Raw genomic sequence first — 21758 nt, 5'->3', positions numbered from 1 at the left:
CCCTTTGAGCCATGAAAACATTCCCAAATCACAAGGAGTCCACTGCATCAGTTCCATCTCCCTCCCACCTACCCCTACACCTCCCCAATCTAAAGCAGGGTCATATGGGAAAGTCAAGGAATGAGGTTTCTCTCTGTGGCCTAGGGTCTTCTCAGTGGGGTCTCTAAACGAGGGGGTTGCTCTGACAGCTGTCAAGGGCCCTTGCCCTCCCCCAAGTCCTATCCCAGCCTGAACTAATTCACCACAATCCCCAGGGCTGGGAAAAACATTTCCACCATGGCGATTTGGAACTTGATATTTAGTCCAAGTTTTTCCCAGCCCCTTTCTATGTCAAAGGAGGCCTCTCAAAGCCTCTTGACAACTAGCACCCAGGCCAGCTTAGCTCCCACATCAATGCTACACTTATAGCAAAACACCAAGTCATCAGTCTTCACCAGGGAAATGTGAAAGCAGGGGCCACGGCAGGGACAGCCCGTCACACAGCTCCACCCTTATGCCCTGAGAGCCTCCTCCTGAGGGATATCCAGGGCTTTTTCTGGCTTTAGAACCTTTAGACTTCGTTTCAAATCTGTAGTAAGCCAGTAAACAGAAAAATCAGGGCGCAAACACAGCAAAAGCAGACAGCTATCCTTTTAAAGCCATTAAAGCCCTCTGCCTCCCCTCTCTATCTAAGGAAAGGCCAGTACTGGCCAGCATACTAGCTTCTGAGCAACTAAGGTAGTAGACTAGTCGGGACCAAAACACAGAAGGGGGCTTTACCGGACCAGAGATCGGCTCTCATCCTGGTATTAATAAAGAGGAGCTCCAATAACTGACCATCCTAAACTTCTCAGTCCTCAACAGAATAGGGGCTGCTGCCAAGACAGGGGGTAAGGAAGGATCCCAAGGAAACAGTGTAACACAGCAGCTTCACAACCTTTTTTTTTCCGGACGCGCAGGCTCAGCGGCCATAGCTCAGGGGCCCAGCCGCTCTGCAGTATGTGGGATCCTCCCGGACCGGGGCACGAACCCGTGTCCCCTGCATCGGCAGGTGGACGCTCAACCACTGCACCACCAGGGAAGCCCCACAACCTTTTTAATGTCAGGGCACACCTAGAAAATACTATTTGCACAGTACACAAGGTAAATGGTGGAAGCTGATCCAGCCAGACGGGACCAATCTGGGACCTGAGCTGCTGCCAGGGCTGAGGGGATCAGTGTCCCAGCATACCAGTAGGAAAGCCCTGGATTAGGGCACTGGGCTGGGGTAGGACTATGTCCTGCACAAACCACCTCATGGCTTCAGACCTCGAGCTCTCCAACCTCGGCTGACAGGCTGTGGGTCAGATCATGTGTCTGCACCAGAAAGCTGGGAGCCTGTGGTCTTGACTCAGCAATGATACAACTTCCCCAGCCAGGGTGCTTTTCAGGGGGGGTTTCCATAGATACATTGGGACTGGGGAAGCCCTCCATGTAACAGCAGCAGCATATCCTGAGTCTGGCTATACAGAATGGGGTAACTGGTTTCATCAGATTTCTGAACTTAAAATACCATTTTGGGAATACAAGTGATCTCAGATCTGAGTCACTGCTGAGAGTTACACATTTAAAAACTACCATTTACCAAGCATACAGTAGATACCAGACTCTGCTACCTAAGTACTTAACTTCTAGTTTCGTTAAATTCACACAATAACCTCATGTGGCAAATACTATTATTATCCTCATTTATAAGAGGAAACTGGGACTCGAAGAGATTAAGTAACTTGATTGAGGTCAAACAGTTTTCTAACTGGAGACTGTGAGAAGCCAGTATTTGAGCCCACTTTGACTTGAAAATCCATATGCTTAACCAGGACACCACTACATCACTTCAGCAAAACCAACAAATAGCTTGTCCATAAACCAAATCAATCTGGGGAAGAAAATGGTGTAAAAGGAGCAACCTGTCTGACTCTTTTACACAATCAAGAAAAGAAACTAATCTATATTGAGTACCTACTGGGTGCCAAGCACCTTATATACACACCTCACTTAATTCTCAAAATCCCACCAGGATGGGAATCATTAGCCCCATTGTACAGATGAGCAAATCTAGGCTCAGAGAGGTTAAGACGATTGCTAAGACATAGCTCCTGCTTTTTCTACTGTACTATGCTTCTCCTGACTGTCAGGAAATATACCTGAGCCTGTTCCAGGGTCAAATATCCAATAGTCAGTACTGTTCCCAAAGGATAGTGGAAAGGGCATGTTTTAGGAACAGAGGAAAGAGGGATCTTCAAGAGTCCCTAGCAAAGAACTCAAATCCCCAAGAAAGCATGATTTCCCTGTGTTAGAAAACTGAGGTAAAATCTCCTCCTTTCCTAAGACAGCTAACTAGCCCTGGGCTGCCCTGTTCCAACTCCCCATTAGCAGTGGCTCAGGCACACAGTAACCAGACCAAAACAAAAGCCACAAGGAAACAAATCAAAACTTTATGCTGAAAGTTAGGCTAACAAGTGGGTGGTACGGTCCCCGGTTTGACCTAGGCTCTCTGGCTAGTAATCAGGATACCATGCGCATTTTGTAAATATTAAGCCATTAATCTGCCAACTAAACAAATGTGTCAACCAAACTCCAGTGAGGACATGACCAACTCTGGTTCTGAGCTCTCACAACAAACAGCCTGGTAGCGCCTACCTAAGGCAGCCCCCTACCCAGTCCACCTCTGAACATCCATTTACATCCCTTTTTCTCCAATTTCTGTAGCTACCTCATGCCACTCCATGGGGGTTTTCACACCCCCACTGGAGGGCAGATTCCCTCCCACTCTTTTCCCCCAACAGTTGAGCTCTTGTTTGCAAGGGCACCAAGTCCCAGGCTCTCCTCAGCCTCTGAGATGGCCACAGCACATTAGTAATCACTGACTCACCCCATCCCCCTGACGATGCTGGGGGAAAGGCAGAGGGCCACAAGACATGTGGCCCAGATCCCTTTGGCCCTTCACAAAGCTGATGGGCAGATAGGTGCCAGCTTCCCCTTGGAACCCCGTGAACCCTCTCTGATCTGGCTATGGTGCCAGTGGGCTGATGTCAGGCTCTGCACCATCAGAGAGGCCAGGATCTCTAGACAGCTTCACTGGTGCCAACAGATCTAATCTTCCTATTCCAAAGCAGATGAAATCCAATAAGGCTGCTAAGTCACAACTTAACCGTCCTCACAGGCAAAGGCAAAGTCAGCCCTTCAGGCCATAGTAACAATAACGGCAGCATTAACACTGCCTCTTAGAGAGTTCTTTGAGGAACTGGGAACTATTTCCCCAAGTTTCTGTGCTCTATTTCCCCAAGTTTCTCTAAGATTTACCTCTGTTAGCAAACGTTCCTTCACCTAGCTCACTTTCTTTCTCCAAAACTTCATTTTTAGCTCCGACATATTCTCTGCCTCCATCTCAGTGATACCAGCTCAGATGCTCTCTGTCCACAGAGCCACCGACATCAATGTCCAGTTCCCACATCAAAGAAGAATCCCAAAGTCAGCTCTAAAAACTCATCCATACAGATCATTTAGGAACCTACAGAAAGACTGAAAAGAAGCACAGGCAAAAAACACAAACCAGCCACTAGGGCTTAACATAAAAGGGGTTGTGCGGGGTCGGGGGGAGGTAGGATGGTTTGTGTATTGTTTCAATTGGAAAAATACACTAGTGAAATGGCTTATCCACACGTTCAGCTCTTTTAGGCAAACCCACTGTAACTTTGCAGGATGCCTGCAGGCCGTTCTGAAAATAAGTAGAATGGCATCACTCTTTATTCCACCCCCTTCACGAGCTGCCAGTCCCCCTCCATTCCCCCTCCTCTCCCCCAAACATCTGGTCTGGGCTGGGAGTAGGACCCACTCCCTGGAAAGCCTCCATGTTAACATGAGAGGCGGTCTCCCCAGGCAGAGAACCCGGACTTAGTGGGCCGGCCCTGAGCTTCTGAATTCCCCCGCACCAGCCAAAGGTTTAGGAATGAGAATCCTAGGGACATGCGGAGACTGTCAGGGAAGTGAGGAGAAGTGCGAAGGGCGGCAGAAGGGGAAGGGAAGAGGAAGAAGTCTGGATCCTGGGGCGGTCCCGGGTTGGGGACCCCTCTTCCTAAGTGTCCAGCGGTTGAGGCGTCGGTCGGGAGGTCCCCGACGGGGCTGCTCAGAGGTTCCTGGTAGGCGCTGGGGGCCGAGACCCATCGGGGGCCCTGACTGAAGGGGTGGGCCGGACCAAGGAACCCACCCGGGGCGCTGGGACCTGCGGGGCGGTAGGAGGGGGAAGGGACTAGGCTCAGCTCTCACCAGCACCAAGGCGAACCTCTCTTCCAGCTCACAGGGCTCAGGCATCGGCATTTTGCCGGGCGGCGGCAGCAGCGAGACAGAGGGAGGCTCGCCCTGGCTGCCCTCGGCGCTCTCCAGGTTGCCCATAGCGGCGGGGCCCCCTCGGGGGCCTCAGCCCCCCACCTCCACGCCCGGGGGTCTTTGGCGCGGCCGTTCGGACCCGACTCCTCCCTCAGCGCCGGCTACCCCAATCCCGACTCCTCCGCCGGGTCGGGGGCTCCTCGGGGTCCGGCAGGAGGCGGCGCAGCGGACAGCGGCACCAAAGCGACAGGAACCACGGCCACGGCTCTAGCTCACACCCGCCGCCTCGCCGCTCTCGGCGCGCCGCCCCGGCGCTGCCCCTCCCCGCCCCCCGCGTTCTTTCCCTCCCCTCCCCACCTCGCTTCCTCCCACCCACTCCCGGCCGGGACTCCCGCTTCCCCCCCGCGAGCGCTGACTGCAGCCGCGCGCCTCGCGCCCCATTCATGAAGGCCCCGCCTCTCGCCCACGGCCCTCTCGGGCGGCCCGCCCCGCCCTGCCCCCCCCTGCGCCCGATTGACTGCCGCAACTGCCAATCACAGCGCCTCCAGCCCCCGGCTGCCTCGCGCCTGGCGCTTGGCGCACCCTGGCGGCCCTGGTGCGTATCTAATCACCGCAGTTGCTGACGCGGGAAACGGCCGTTTTCCACAACAGCTCATAATGTGTACAAATAAGTAAGGTATAGGGTACAGTGTGAAAAGATAACGACGAGAGAAGTAGAAACAACTAGGATGCTCAGAAGTGGGAGAGAGACCACATCTGTTAAAGAGTCATGGTAAGGGAGATCATATTTGAAGCGGCCATTTAGGGACGGGGAATACCTTAACTGACAGAGACAGGTGAAAAGGCATTTAGGAGGAGAGGACCTTACCAACGTTCAGGGGTTGATCTAGTTGGAGGTGAAAATGGAGGGGCAGGAGAAGAATGCTGTTCTGGACTAGGTCTGCTGGGTGGGTCATCATTTATGATGTGATGGACATCTGTTGTTTCTGCTGGCCAAATCTACATCCCTCTTCTTCAAGTGATAGCACCCCATTTCCTTTTAGGGAACTACATTCCCCTGTTCTCAGTCTACGTAGAGCTGAACTTCACCCCCGTCCCAGGAAGCCCCATGACCCAGGCCTGGCCAGTCACAGCATTTTCTTGCTCTACCTTTAGAGACTGTTTTAGGGATTGACACTTGACCCAAGCCAGAATATAAAACTCATTTCTAGGGCTTTCACTGGAATAATCAGGAAAGAGGCACTCTCTTCCCATTAAGGCTGCTGGATTGTGAGAATGTAACTCTGGAGCTGCTGGTAGCCATCATGCCATTACCCGTAACACCTCAAGCCTTTTTGAGAATGAAGTCAATGCAGAGGAAAGCGAAGCTAAGAGATAGAGTTCTAATAGCATGCTGAGAACCTGACTCCAACCATTTTCATTCATTTATTCAACAAATATTTACTGAAGAGTTCATTATAGGTCAGATACTGTTTTAGGCATTGAAGATACGGCTATGAACAAAAACAGGCATACAGGGAATTCCCTGGAGGCCCAGTGGTTGGGACTCTGTGCTTCCACTGCTGGAGGCCTGGGTTGATCCCTGGTTGGGGAACTAGGATCCTGTAAGCCGCGCTGCACGGCCGAAGGAAAAAGAAAAGAAAAGGAAAAAAAAGGCATACATCTTGCTCTCCTGGAATTTACATTCTGGGTAGGAGAAGAGATAAACAATAAACGAAATAAGTAAAATGTACAGATGTTAGTGATCCATGTTAATACAAATAAAATTGAAAGGGGATAGAGGTGGAAGGGGGTTACAATTTTAAATAAGACGATCAGAGCAGACCTCACTATTAAGATAACATTTGGATAAAGATCTGAAGAAAGTGAGGAATTAATCCATGTGACTATCTGGAGGAAGAATGATCCAAACAGAGGGAATGATGGGTACATACTATGCCTGATGTGTTAGAGGAACAGAAAGGAGGCCAATGTGGCTGGAGTGCATTGAGCAAAGGAAAGAGTAGTAAAAGATGAGGTCAGAAAGGTAACGAGAAGCCATATTGTGCGGGGCATTGTAGGCTGTTGCAATGACTTTGGTTTTTCTCTAAGTAGGATCAGTAGCCATTGGAAGATTTTGAGCAGAGGAGTGACATGATCTAACTTATGTTTTAAAGGATTTTCTGGCTCTTGCATGGAAAATAAATGGAATAGAGGCATGGGCAGGAAGACCAGTTAGGTGAGAGATGATGGTAGTTTGGAGTGAGGTAGTAGCTGTACAGGTAGAGAGAAATGGTCAGATTTTCAATGGATTGAAAGTAGAACCAATATAATTATTTGACAGTTTGGAATGTGGAAGGCAAATGAAAGTTAACTCCAAAGCATTTGACCTGAGCAACTGGGAGAGTGGAGTTTTCATTAACTGAAATGGAGAAAGATTGTGGGAGGAGTAGATTTGGTGAGGGACAGCCAGAAAGGGAAGATCAGGAACAGTGTTTTGGCCATGTTGAGCTTGATTCGCTGATTGGACATCCAAGTAGAGTTAGCCACCAGGCATTTGGATATGTATGAGACTGGAGATCCAGGCTGGCAATATCAATTTAAAAATCATCAGGGGGGGGCCTCCCTGGTGGCGCAGTGGTTAAGAGTCCGCCTGCCGATGCAGGGGATACGGGTTCGTGCCCCGGTCTGGGAGGATCCCATATGCCGCGGAGCGGCTGGGCCCGTGAGCCATGGCCGCTGGGCCTGCGCGTCCGGAGCCTGTGCTCCGCAACGGGAGAGGCCACAACAGTGAGAGGCCCGCATACCGCAAAAAAAGAAAAAAAAAAAAAAAAAGTTGCAAAAAATCATCAGGGGGTACTTCCCTGGTGGCGCAGTGGTTAAGAATCTGCCTGCCAATGCAGGGGCACGGGTTCGATCCCTGGGCCAGGAAGATCCCACATGCCGCGGAGCAACTAAGCCTGTGAGCCTAGATCCCATGCTCCCCAACAAGAGAAGCCACCGCAGTGAGAAGCCCTCGCACCGCAACAAAGAGTAGCCCTCACTCACCGCAACTAGAGAAAGCCCGCACGCAGCAACAAAGACCCAACACAGCCAAAAATAAATAAACTTATAAAAATTATCAGGACACTTCCTTGGTTGCACAGTGGTTAAGACTCTGAGCTCCCAACGCAGTGGGCCCGGGTTCGATCCCTAGTCAGGGAACTAGATCCCACATGCCGCGGAGCAACTGAGAGTTTGCATGCCACAACTGAGCCCGCCTGCCGCAACTAAGACCCAGCACAACCCCCCCCCAAAAAAAATTGCTTAAAAATGAAAATCATCAGCCTATTGATGCAATTTAAAGCTGGTAGGTTCTACTTTTTTGTAAGTCAGTCTGAGTTAGGTTTCTGTTGTTTACAACCAAAAAGTGAAGTCCCTGTCTTTGCAAACCATTGAAACTCCCAAAAAGCTCAACCTCCTCCAGTCAGTTGGACAAATCAATTAACTCACATCTTATCCCCTCTCCTCCTCCCCCCACCCCAAACACACTTTCCCAATTGCTGTAGCAGACTCTTCTAGGACAGATGAGTTATAGCACAACTGAAGACTTCCACTAGACAAAAAATTTAGAATTCAAGAGAGGAAATAATTCATCAGTCATTTATTATGGATTCTCAAGGAACATGTAGCAGAAAGGAGAGACTTGGCAGTAAACAGCAATGTATTCACTTTGGTGCAGTTTCTTTGTCCCAAACCTTTTATTTTTGGTTTTATTTGATCACCAAATATACATACTCTAGGATCTTCTGGAGTCTGCTAGATTACTTCTTTCATTGTTAACTCTCTGCTCACCCACCTTCAAAGCTTTCTTACTTTATACAGATAAAGCCAAAACTTAATCTGGTGTTCAATGATCTGTATCATCTCCAAACCCCAATGCCCCTTCAATCTACTTTTCCTATCTTACCTGGCTCTAATATTCAGAAACCCTTTACTTCAGCTGGAAAGGTCCATCTCCTAACATTAGCTGTGCATTCTTATGTCTTCAGCTTTGTTCTAGACAGAATAATGGCTCCCCAAAGTACCACATCCTAATCCCCAGAACCTGTGAATATGTTATTTTATGTGGCAAAAGGGACTTTGCAGATAAGATTAAGTTAAGGATCTTGAGATGAGAAGGTTATCCTGGATTATCTGGGTGGGCTCAGTGTAGCCACAAGGGTCCTTAAAGGGGGAGGCAGGAGGGTCAGAATGAGAGAAGGAGATGTGACAACAGAAGCAGAGGTTAGAGTGATGCAGGGTCACCAGCCAAAGAATGCAGCAGCCTCTAGAAACTGGAAAAGGTAAGGAAGCAGATTCTCCCCTAGAGCTTTTAGAAGGAACACAGCCCTAACACTTTAATTTTAGCCCTGTAGGACCTGTTTTCAGACTTCTAACCTCTAGAACTGTAAGATAATAAATCTGTATTGTTTTAACCCACTAAGTTTGTGGTAATTTGTTAGAACAGCAATAGGAAACACATACACTCCTGCTGTGTCCCTGACCTGGATTTCTGCTTTCTTCCTATTCAAATCCACCCCCACCCCAGGTTCAGCATAATCTTTGGTATTTAACAAAATGCAACAAACTCTATTGGATGCTTATCACATGCAAAGCATCTGGCTAAATACCAGTAGATAAAGAAGGCAAGATACAAAGATGAGTGAGAGACTCCCCCCTCCCCACTTCAAAAGAGCTCAGAGTCTGGAGCAGAGGCGGTAAGGTAGAGAGGAGGAGGAGTAAGGACGAAGTTTGAAGGCACCAGATAGGATAATTGGTGTTATTTTAGTGGATACCAGCTTTTAAATCCCATCCTGGATTTCTCCCAGATTTAAATGATCATAATTCTTATTTCCTCTACTTTTCCTTTGGAACTTAATTCAGTGATATTACTGAGAGTCTACTACATGCAAGACACTGGGCTAGGTGCCATGGAGGATACCTGATAAATAACTCTTGGTTCCTCTACTGCCTTTTGTTGTTTAGTTTTTTTGTGTATGTCTTGTCTGGGTGGTGGGGTTTTTTGGTTTGTTTATGTAAGACATTCGTATTCAGTACCTGCTTTGTTTCAAGTACAAAAGAAGATTCAGTGATGAATAAGTGTCTTTCTTTCAGGTTCTCAGAATCTAGTAGGAAAGACTCTGAAAATAGTGTTTACAAAACGATGTGGTAAGTTTTGTAATAGAAGGTTGTGCAAAGTGCTGCCTAAGGCTTCAGGGAGCAGATGACATTTGATCCAGGGCTGAAGGATAAATAGAGGTGCCAGTGGAAAAAGTGAGACAGTGTGAATGAGAAGGTGATGGAAGGAGGGGTGATCAGGAAGGGGAAAAGGCATTTCAGGAAGGAGGAACCATACAGGTGAAAATGGAGAACTGTGAAAAAAGCACAGAATGTCTGAGCAATGGTAAGAATTTCAGTGAGGCTGGGGCATAGGGTATGTAGTGGGAGGACAGGAGACAAAGCTAGAAAGGCATGGGAATCAAGTTTAGAGGAGTCTCATGCTCAGCTGAGTCTTTTATGCTGTAGATAGTCCTGTGTCCTAGTCAGTTTTTTGTTTTTTTAAAATTAATTAATTTATTTATTTATTTATTGGCTGTGTTGGGTCTTCATTGCTGTGTGCGGGCTTTCTCTAGTTGTGGTGAGCGGGGGCTACTCTTTGTTGCGGTGCGCAGGCTTCTCATTGTCGTGGCTTCTCTTGCTGTGGGGCACGGGCTCTAGGCACGTAGGCTTCAGTAGTTGTGGCACGTGGGCTCAGTAGTTGTGGCTTGCGGGCTCTAGAGCTCAGGCTCGGTAGTTGTGGCGCACGAGCTTAGTTGCTCCGCGGCATGTGGGATCTGCCCGGGCCAGGGCTCAAACCTGTGTCCCTTGCATTGGCAGGCAGATTCTTAACCACTGCACCACCAGGGAAGCCCCATTAAGTATACACTTCGGAAGGATTCCTTTAGCAGCATTTGAGAAAACAAAGAGGTCTGCAGAGATGATACGGAGAAGACAAGGGCCTGAACAGAATCAGGATGGGGGATGAAGAGAAGTAAAACAGACTGGGGGGGGGGGGCGGGGGGGGAGGCGGAGATTACATTAGTCTGCTCAGGCTGCTGTAGTAAAATACCAGAGACTGGGTGTCTTAAACAACAGAGATTTATTTTCTCACAGTCTTGGAGGCTAGAAATCCAAGATCAAGGTGCCATCAGGGTTGGTTTCTGGTGAGACCTCTCTTCCTGGCTTGTAGATGTCTGCCTTCTCGCTGTGCCCTCACCTGGGCTTTCCTCTGTACTCATATGGAGAGAGGGCTCTAGTGTCTCTTCCTCTTCTTAATAAGGACACCGTCCTGTCGGTATAGCACCCCACCTTTATGACCTCCTTTAACCTTAATTGCCTCCTTAAAGGCCCTGTCACCAAATACAGTCACGTTGTCCACGTACAAATTTGGGGAGGACACAATTCAGTCTATAACAGAGATATACCTGCCATAGAATCAACAAGACTTAGGTACCTATTTGATAATAGTGACTAATATTTTTTTTTTTTTTTTTTTTTTTTTTTTTTGCGGTATGCGGACCTCTCCCGTTGCGGAGCACAGGCTCCGGGTGCGCAGGCTCAGTGGCCATGGCTCCCGGGCCTAGCCGCTCCGTGGCATGTGGGACCTTCCCGAACCGGGGCACGAACCCGTGTCCCCTGCATCAGCAGGCGGACTCTCAACCACTGCGCCACCAGGGAAGCCCAATAGTGACTAATATTTTTATAGTGCTTTATAATTTACAACATTGTTTTTCACATCCACTATCTGGTTTGACCTTCACAACACTGTGGGAGGGAGATACTATCATTATCCTCATTGCATAGATGAATAAACAGACTAAAAGAAGTTAAATAATATGTCCAAGACCTTATAGCTAGTAAGCAGAGACCCTGGCACTGAACCTGGCTGTGGACTTGGAATCCCATGCCATTCTGATTCTCTTGTGAGAAGTGAGGGGGTAAAGAGGACTGAAAAGTTGAGGCCAGCTTGAGGTTGCCTTACCCTTAGTCTCTAGGGAAGCCCAGAATCTCTCTTAGGTCAACTGCTTCCACCCCCTTACTCAAAATGCTTTCAAACTCCTGCCTCCGCCTGCTCTCTCCCCATCTAGGAAGTGCCTACATTATCCCCAGCCGCCTCCTCTAAGGTCTTTAGAGACACACATCTGCTCTGTCCTCTCTCTCCTGGGGAGGTATGTGTGTGTGTGTATGTGGAGGGGATGTGAATACAGAAATTTAAAACTTTTTCATAATAACTTAAACTGTTATTGTAGAAGGATCTTCCCCTTCCTCTTGGCTGGCTAATTCCTATTCATCCATCAAAACTAGGCTTACAGGTCACCTCTTTCATGACTTCTCCAAATTTGATGAGAACATGTCTATGAGCACATAGTTTCCTAATATATCTCTGTCATCAGATCATGAATCATCAGATTGTGTAAGCTCCTTCAGGGCAGGCTGATATTCCTAGTATCTAGCAACAGCGCCCACTTTGTGTCTGTTACATGCTCATTGAACAAATGAATGATTTCATACACTGTGACATTCTTCCCACACCACTGAGCCCTTTTACTCCTCATCATTCCTCTCAGATACAGTCTGACTGCTTGTATGACTGAGGGTTCAATGCAGGAAACAAAAAAGCCCTCCAAGTAGTACAAGGATATGAAGACATAGGTGCTTACAAAATCAATTGGAAAGTCTAGAGGGGCCCACTCTGGGCTGAAAACTCTAGCAATGAGCTCCAGAACATGATAAAAGTGCTCTGCCAGGGAAGGTGCTACCTCTGCCATAGCCAGAGAGGGTGGGGCACCTAGAGGTCTCCACTGATGGAACTTGAGAACAAGTGGTTGCCAACTGTGATCCAAGGATCTGGAATCTATGATCAGGACACTGCCGCTGCTACACTCTGATGCAACCACCTCTCAATATTTGCAAAGCTTGAGACTTCACTGGATTACTGCAGTAGAAATAGATCACATCTCTATGGGTTTGCTTGCCTGGAGAAATAGCCCAGGCAGCAGCATGATGGCCTTTGTCTCACTTCTGCCTTCTAAATCTCATCCGCGTACATCTGACTGGCTACAGGGTATTCTGAGAAATATAATCCTTATCTTTTCAGCCTCTGCAGTATAGGAAAGCACACTAGAAGGAAAATACATGCTGGGAATGTGGGAATATATGGTGAATGCTAATAAACTATATCCACTACTCTGCTTGTGTGAAAATCCACCCAATGTCTTAATCACCCGCAACTGGGTCTCTTCCTCCTCCCCCACCCCCCTTGCCCAGGGCCCCACCTGGTGACTGTCTCTGGCCCTGTCTCTTCAGTCTTCTCCTTCAGGCTACAGTTTACCCTTTTCTGTGACCTGGGTGAGGCAAAAATTTCTTAGTTATCCTTAGCACAATCCTTAAAAAGACAAATGGATATACTGGACTTCATCAAAATTAAAAACTAATGCTCTTTGAAACTCATTGTTAAGAGAACTAAAAATAAGCCACGAACTAGGAGAAACTATTGCAAATCACATATCTGACAAAGGACTTGTATCCAGAACATAGAAATAGCTCTCAAAAATCAATAATAAGAATGGAACTTCCGGGCTTCCCTGTTGGTGCAGTGGTTGGGATTCCGCCTGCCGATGCAGGGGACGCAGGTTCGTGCCCCGGTCCGGGAAAATCCCACATGCCGCAGGGCGGCTGGGCCCATGAGCCATGGCCGCTGAGCCTGTGCTCCACAATGGGAGAGGCCACAATAGTGAGAGGCCCGTGTACCGCGAAAACAAAAGGGGGACATGAGGAAGTTTGGGGGGACAATGGATATGTTCATTATCTTGATTATAATGATGGTTTCATGTCAAAAACTCACGAAATTATACACTTTAAATGTGTGCAGTTTATTATATACCAATTATACCTAAATAAAGTTATTTAAGTATTAAAGCAGAGACATTTGGACTAGGGGAAAAAACCCTATACGCCTTGTGTATATTCACTTACATGATTTGTTGTTGTTTTTGCCACACCACGTGGCTTGCAGGATCTTAGTTCCCCGACCACGGATCAAACCCACCTGCCCAGTCCACCCCCCTCCCACCCCCCACCCCCTTCCCTCAGGCCCCAGCAGTGAAAGAGCAGAGTCCTAGCCACTGGACCGCCAGGGAATTCCCTCACTTCCCTCACTTATGTGATTGTTTGATGTCTGTCTTCCCCAGTAGAGTGAAAACTCCATAATGGCTGGGGCCGTGCCTATTTACATCTCTAACGTTTAACATAGAATCTGGTGCATGTTAGGGATTTGACAGATATTTGTTGAAGAAAGAAAAGAGAGAGAGAACAGTTGAGAATAACTCCAAGTTTTAACCCTGAGTGAAAGAGAGAATGCGTTGTTGTTGATAGATGTGGAGGAATGAGGAGGAAAGGCAGAGATGGTACAGTCTGAGAGGGTGAAGGGGATCCAGGTAATGCTGTGCCAGCAAAGCCAAAGGAACACGGAGTTTCAGAGAGGAGAAGAATTAGGAAAAGGCCTTTGGATTTTTGGATTCAGCAGTTAGAAGGCATTGGCTTCCCCGAAGACAGTGATTTCAGACAGAAGCCAGGTTGTTTTTCCTTCCCCCAGTCTTCCCCAAACACAAAACACAAAACTTCCCTATACAGTAAGATATCCATTTGGTTCCCTCCATCTTCACAAGTTGCCATTTTAGTCCAAGCCCTCATTCTCTCTCACTTTTTCTGTTCCAATAGCTTAACTCCTTTCTTGGATGCCACTCTTGTTCTCTTTTGTTAGAATGTTGGTTTTAAAACCCTAATCAGGGCATGTGCCTAGATCTTCCACAGAATCTCCTTGTCATTTAGTTCCCCTCTTTACCCCAAGGATTGGCACCCAAATGTGTTCAAGCTGTGAAACTCTCAAGCTATGTCACATCATCAGCTGGAATCAAGAATGGAAACTAAGTAAGGGTATTAGTTATATATTTCTGCCTAACAAATAACCCCAAAGCTTTGAGGCTTGAAACAAAAACAACCAAAGCAACATTTATTATCCTACAGTTTCTGAGAGTCAGGAATCTGGGAGAGGCTTTGCTGGGTGCTTCTGACTCAGGGTGTCTCATGAGGTTGCAATAAAGCTTTCGACTGGAGCTCCAGTCATCTGAAGACTTGACTACCTTTTTTTTTTTTTGGCTGCGTTGGGTCTTCGTTGCTGCACTTGGGGTTTCTCTAGTTGTGGTGCGCGTGCTTCTCATTGCAGTGGCTTCTCTTGTTGTGGAGCATGGGCTCTGGGTGCACGGGCCCAGTAGTTGTGGCTCATGGGCTCTAGAGTGCAGGCTCAGTAGCTGTGGTGCACAGGCTTAGTTGCTCCGCAGCATGTGGGATCTTCCTGGACCAGGGCTTGAACCTGTGTCCCCTGCATTGGCAGGCATATTCTTAACCACTGCACCACCAGGGAAGTGATGTATTTTATTTTTCTTTTTTGGCTGCGCCACATGGCTTGCGGGATCTTAGTTCCCTGACCCTCACCCTCGGCAGTGAAAGCACAATTCTTAGCCAATGGACCGCCAGGGAATTCCCTTGACTCCTTTTAAGATGCCTCACTCACACAAAGAAATTTAAAAAAAAAATTTTTAAAAAAGTGCCTCACTCACATGGCTGTTGGCAGGATGCCTCAGTTCCTTGCTAGTTGTTGGCAAAAGACCTCAGTTCCTGACCACCTGGGCCTTTCCACAGGGCTGCTTGAGTGTCCTCCTGACATGGCAGCTGGTCATGAGTGATCAGAGAGAGAGCAGAGAGGAAGCTGCAGTGCTTTTTCTGACTTAGTCTTCCTAATCTTCATCACTTCCACTTTATAGGTAGTCCCCAACTTACCACTGTTAAACTTACAGTTTTTCAACTTTATGAGGGTGTGAAAGTGATACATATTCATTAGAAACTGTAGTTAGAATTTTGAATTTTAATCTTTTCCTAGGCTACTGATATGCAGTACCTACTCTTTCCTGATGCTGGGCAGAAGCAGGGAGCTGCAGCTCCCTGTCAGCCATGTGATCATGAGGATAAACAATTGATACACTTACAACCATTCTATACCCATACAACTGTTATATTGCTCATTTTCAGTATGGCATTCAATAAATTACATGAGATATTCAACATTTTATTATAAAATAGACCTTGTGTTAGATGATTTTGCTCAACTGTAGGCTAATAATATGTGTTCTGAGCACATTTAAGGTAAGCCAGGCTATGATGCTGGGTAGGTTAGATATATTAAGTGCATTTTCTACTTAAAATATTTTCAATTTTTGATGAGTTTATTGGGATATAGCCCCATTGTAAGTTGAGGAAGATCTATATTCTATTCATTAGAAGCAACTCATTAAGTCCAGCTTGTGCTTGAAGGGAGGAGAATTAAGCTCCAGCTCTTGAAGGGAGAAGTGTCAAGGAACTTGTGGACCTATTTTAAAACCATCACAGTAAGGCAAAGAAAAAAAGATATGTTGAAGCCTTAAGGAAGAAAAGATTTGTGTCATTAGTTGTGAATAGTGATGCAAGAAGTCAGTGCAGTAAGCAACGGTTATACAAATGTAGTGCCTTTCTACTGAAACCGAGTCCCCCTAAAACCGAGTTTCCCTGTGGAGTTTATGATTAACCTCTCTATCCAAAACTTTATTCCCTTTCCGGTCCCCTCTGACCTCAATCCTGTACTAACTGAGTGCTAATCAGTCAGAGTCAGATGGCTAAAATTGCTGTTGTCAATAACAGCGTTAATGACTAAAACTGCTGTTGTAGATAATATCACTACCGTACAAACTCAGGTTGTTTCTCCAGGGCAAGATGAGCTAACAGACCCCCAAGCCATGGACCACCTGGCCAGAGACTCATAAACCAGAGATACTCTGGCTTCCAAAACTATGATTAAGAAGTGTCACAAAACTATCACAAGATGATCATTAATCCCAGCCTCTTTGCTCTTACCCTTTAAAAAGCCCCTAACTCAGAGACTGAGTGGGAAAGGATCTGAGGCTTGTCTCCCACTCCCTTACTTGGCACCCTGCAATAAATCCTTACTTTGCTACAAACTCCCGCTGTCAGAGGTTGGTTTTCTGCACCTTGGGCACAGGAGCCCTTTGCTCTGTTTCACTACCTGCACTACATGACAGAGGCAGGACCAGGGAAAGCAGATGAAGAGGTTGGCCAAGTGTTTGGGGCTTGGAAGTGGTGATGGGATAGCCGAGTGTAGACTTTAGAGTGCTGGGAGATACTAAAGTAATTGATCTGGAACTCAGACTGAAGCTCCACAGTAAAATGGAGAGAGTTAATTACTTCTAAGAATGAAGCATCTCTCATAGCTCTTTACAGAAACTAACTTAATCTCTTTGAGTTTCAGATTCCTCATCTGTAAAATGGAACTAATAATATCTGCATTACCTTCTCCACTGAGTTGTTATACAGATAAAGTGAAATTACAGATGGAAAATTACTCTGAAAAGAGTAAAGCATTCTTCTAATACTCTTGTTACTGTTAATCGCTGCACTCTGAAAAGTTAAAAGGGACTGAGTTGATAGTAAAAAATCTTGCAAACTATATATATATTTTTAACATTTTTTTTATTAGTTTCTGCTTTATAACAAAGTGAATCAGTCATACATATACATCTGTTCCCACATCCCTTCCCTCATGCATCTCCCTCCCTCCCACCCTCCCCATCCCACCCCTCCAGGCGGTCACAAAGCACAGAGCTGATCTCCCTGTGCTATGCGGCTGCTTCCCACTATCTATCTACCTTACGTTTGGTAGTGTATATATGTCCATGCCACTCTCTCACTTTGTCCCAGCTTACCTTTCCCCCTCCCCGTATCCTCAGGTCCATTCTCTAGTAGGTCTGTGTCTTTATTCCTATCTTGCTCCTAGGTTCTTCGTGACCATTTTTTTTCTTATATTCCATATATATGTGTTAGCATACGGTATTTGTTTTTCTCTTTCTGACTTACTTCACTCTGTACGACAGACTCTAGGTCCATCCACCTCACTAAAAATAACTCAATTTCGTTTCTTTTTATGGCTGAGTAATATTCCATTGTATATATGTGCCACATCTTCTTTATCCATTCATCCGATGATGGACACTTAGGTTGTTTCCAGCTCCGGGCTATTGTGAATAGAGCTGCAATGAACATTTTGGTACATGTCTCTTTTTGAATTATGGTTTTCTCAGGGTATATGCCTAGTAGTGGGATTGTTGGGTCATATGGTAGTTCTATTTGTAGTTTTTTAAGGAACCTCCATACTGATCTCCATAGTGGCTGTACCAATTCACATTCCCACCAGCAGTGCAAGAGTGTTCCCTTTTCTCCACACCCTCTCCAGCATTTATTGTTTCTAGATTTCTTGATGATGGCCATTCTGACTAGTGTGAGATGATATCTCATTGTAGTTTTGATTTGCATTTCTCTAATGATTAATGATGTTGAGCATTCTTTCATGTGGCAAACTATATTTTTTAGTCTTTTTCTCCTGCCAGTCTTCAGTAGTAACAGCCCACAATACTGTAATTGGAAAAGGAAAGCTCAATTTTCTTCACTCCTGTCTTCCAGATGTCAGTGGAAATGCAAATGAGATCTGGGAAGTGAAAAGCCTCCTCCTGAATCTTAAACAGAATGTTGAATACTCACACATTTATAGATGATGATGTGGATTTTAATGTGGTTTTTCCTGTTAGCTGCTTGTTCTCATAACCATAGAGCAGAACAAGGTCAGTGAGTTTGAAGGAGGGAGTGGCGTTATAAAAGTAGACAAGGAAAGGTGTAAGATTCAGAAGACGTGACCTCGGGGAAGCCACGTTTATCGCCATTTGTTGGGGAACCACTCAGCCTCCCTACAGTTAAGTTGAGAGTAGGGCCCCCAGTCATTCCAAGTTGTCCTGCTTCTGCTCCTCTCCATCCTTGCCCTAGGCTGAGGAATTCAGCCTTCTTTTCACCTCCTCCCTAACTTCTGGGATGAAGAATCTGTTGCTGTCTTCCCACCTTCTCCCCACCATTTCTTAATCGCTCTTAGCCCTTAAAGTCAAGTACAACTGCTATTTTCTTTCAAAGATTTTATTTTTTAAAAAAAGACAAAACTTTACAAAATTGCATTAACATGCAAATACATGCCAATTTTACAGTGAGAGGAAGTATAGCTTAACGATTAAAAGTACGGGCTTCAATGTGGTACATATATACAGTGGAACATTACTCAGCCATAAAAAGGAATGAAATTGGGTCATTTGTAGAGACATGGATGGATCTAGAGACTAGAGTCATACAGAGTGAAGTAAGTCAGAAAGAGAAAAACAAATATATATTAACATATGTATGTGGAATCCAGAAAAATGGTAAAAATGAACCAGTTAGCAAGGCAGAAATAGAGACACAGATGTAGAGAACAAATGTATGGACACCAAGGGGGGAAAGAGCGGGGTGGTGGTGGGGGTGGTGGGATGAACTGGGAGATTGAGATTGACATGTATACACTAATATGTATAAAACAGATAACTAATAAGAACCTGCTGTATAATAAATAAATAAATAAATAAATAAATAAACACATGGGAAAAAAATGATTGAGGGACTTCCCTGGTGGTCCAGTGGTTAAGATTCCGTGCTCCCAATGCAGGGGACCCAAGTTCAATCCCTGGTCAGGGAACTAGATCCTGTATGCCGTGACTAAGAGCCTGCATGCCGCAACTAAAGATCCCGAGTGCCACAACTAAGACCCAGCACAGCCAAAAAAAAAAAAAAAAGTATGGGCTTCAGAATGAGGTATCCAGAGCTCAAATTTGAGCTCTGTGACCTTGGGTGAACTGAGTCTTAGTTTCCTCATCTTAAATGTAATACTTGCTCCTGCCTTGCAGGGTGATTGCAAGGATTAAATTAGTTTATAATATAAAGCATCTTAAACACTGTCTAGCATACAAAAAGCAGCACGCAATACATATTAACTAGTATTATTACAGAAAGCAAATAAAAAGAAAAAAATTAACCTATAATTACATGTTTTGCTTCTGCTCACTAATAAAAACAGACAATAACATTACAAATATGAGGAAGTTACAGGGTTTAAGAGATCTTCCTGAGGTCTTTTGCTTCTTGGTTAATATTTGCATATATGCTCTTTGAAATAATTGGAAACCCAACAGAATTTTCCTTCAAATTTATTCCTGTGGGAGGAGGTCACTTAGCTTTCTCTTCTCCTGCCATGTTCCCTGCCTAGCCCTCCATCCTATACCCCAATTCTGTCCCAGGTTTAGGGCTGGCAATCATCCCAATTTGCCTGTTCTACTTTTAGCACTGAGAGTCCTGCATCCTGGGAAACCTCTCAGACCCAGGTAAATGCTCCCTTAACTTTAGGTTGGACATATACACACTGAGGATCTTCAGGTGAACTGGGTGATGGCCATTTCCCTGGGCCTCTGTCCTATATAGAAACAGTCTCTTTGAGCCATTTCCTAAGAATATTTCTATGCTTTCTAAAAGCCAGGTTCCAGGCTCTCCTGGGAGGTGCCTTTTATGTAACTGAGCTTGGCATTTGTGGGTAGAATGGGAACCAAAGGGTAGACAGTGATGTGGACAAATAAAGAAGCAAAGGGGAGAAAAACAAAGTCTAATTTAGGAATCTTGTCAGTTTAAATTTCACAATGTTGTGGGACTTCCCTGGTGGCGCAGTGGTTAAGTCTCCATGCTCCCAGTGCAGGGAGCCCAGGTTCGATCCATGATAAGGGAACTAGATTCCACATGCATGCCACAACTAAGAGTCCACATGCCACAACTAAGGAGCCCAACTGCCGCAACTAAGACCCAGTGCAACCAAATAAATAAATAAATATTTAAATTTTTTTTCACAATGTTGTAAAAGGATCTAGATATCAGATAGTAAATACTCCAAACATGGCAGCTATGGCTGAGTGTCTTAAATCACATTTTAAGATGTTCCCCTTTATTTTTTCCCCTATTTTCCCCTATCAAGCAGTTACTTTGCTTTATGCTTATTGCCTTGGGGGAAAATATGGCAAGTAGGACAGGGTCGGTGTACAAATAATGCCTGCCAAGCGTTTCGCTCATTGGCAAAATACTCAAGGGTGTGGGCATAGTGTCTTGGCCAGATAAGAAAGGAGAAGGCTCTTCATTTCACCAAACCAAGAAGAATTTCCCTCCCCTGGATTAGAGACAGGATGGAGGGGAGGTCCGTAGGGGCCTGAGAGCCGAGGGTGAAGCAGGCAGGGTTTTTAAAAACTATTTGTTTTATATGCAAACCTTGTCTGCTTCATCCATTCATATTCTATCTTGCTAAATTGGATTTCATTGACACAGACCCACTCAAAACAGATGCACTGCACCTACACCTAAAAAAAAAAGGATTTTTTAATATTTAAATTTTCATTTTCTTTCAATTTGAAAAGTTTGGGAGGAAAAAAACCCCAGAAAAATGCAGAGAATAAAAATAAATGCCCACATTCCCATTGGTTAGAATTAATGAATGTTAAGATTTCATAACTTTTTCTTCAGATAATTTCTCATAAAGATAGGATATTATAGGACTTCCCTGGTGGCGCAGTGGTTAAGAATCCGCCTGCCAATGCAGAGGACACGTGTTCAAGCCCTGGAGCAGGAAGATCGCACATGCCACAGAGCAACTAAGCCTGTGTGCCGCAACTACTGAGCCCGTGAGCCACAACCACTGAGCCCACGTGCCACAACTACTGAGCCTGTATGCCTAGAGCCGGTGCTCTGCAACAAGAGAAGCCACCGCAATGAGAAGCCCACGCACTGCAACGAACAGTAGCCCCCAATCTCTGCAACTAGAGAAAGCCCGCGTGCAGCAATGAAGACCCAACGCAGCCAAAAATAAATAAATAAAATAAATAAATTTATTTAAAAAAAGATAGGATATTATAAATATGTTGAAACTTCCTTTCCCTAATCTCATTCACCAAGCATTCTCCTCTGAGACTCTTATTGTCACGAATCTAATGTTTATACAGTCCGTTTTTTTTTTTTAAACCTTTGCTATGTATATATTTAAGCAATATATATTATTGTTCTGGGTGTTATTTTACATTTAAGTCAATTGCACCATTTTGTGTGTAACATTATGTAATTTGTTTTCATTCACATTGTGTTCAGGAGGAGTCCATGTTGATACATATAAACGTACTACATTTGTTGTAGCAGCAGCACGATTTTTCACTGTATTAATCTGTTTTTCAACCTTTCTTTTGTAATTTCCCCCAAGGGGAAAACTTCATTAATTATGAGTTATTAAATGAATAACATTTAATTTTAATTTCTCCCAACAACAGAAATTAAATACTAAGGAATAAGATTTTTGTTCGATAGGATTGAACTTTGGAGGGTCAATACCATAG

The 21758-nt window shown here is 45.4% G+C and overlaps 1 protein-coding gene across 3 annotated transcripts in view; it reads right to left on the bottom strand.

Moving 5' to 3' along the window:
* Positions 1–4664, bottom strand: part of FMNL3 (formin like 3) — a 56510-nt gene extending 51846 nt beyond the window's left edge. For all 3 annotated transcript variants that reach the window (XM_060113074.1, XM_060113075.1, XM_060113076.1), the window contains exon 1: positions 4285–4664. In XM_060113074.1, the coding sequence (XP_059969057.1) occupies positions 4285–4410 (126 nt within the window). In that variant the 5' untranslated portion in view covers positions 4411–4664. The remainder of the gene's footprint in view (positions 1–4284) is intronic.
* Between the last annotated feature and the right edge of the window lie 17094 nt (positions 4665–21758).

This window comes from Mesoplodon densirostris, chromosome 11, assembly GCF_025265405.1.
Source record: "Mesoplodon densirostris isolate mMesDen1 chromosome 11, mMesDen1 primary haplotype, whole genome shotgun sequence".
NCBI classification, from domain to species: Eukaryota; Metazoa; Chordata; class Mammalia; order Artiodactyla; family Ziphiidae; genus Mesoplodon; species Mesoplodon densirostris.
Note: the sequence above shows the minus strand (reverse complement) of the source record. Positions and strands in the feature narration are given on the sequence as shown.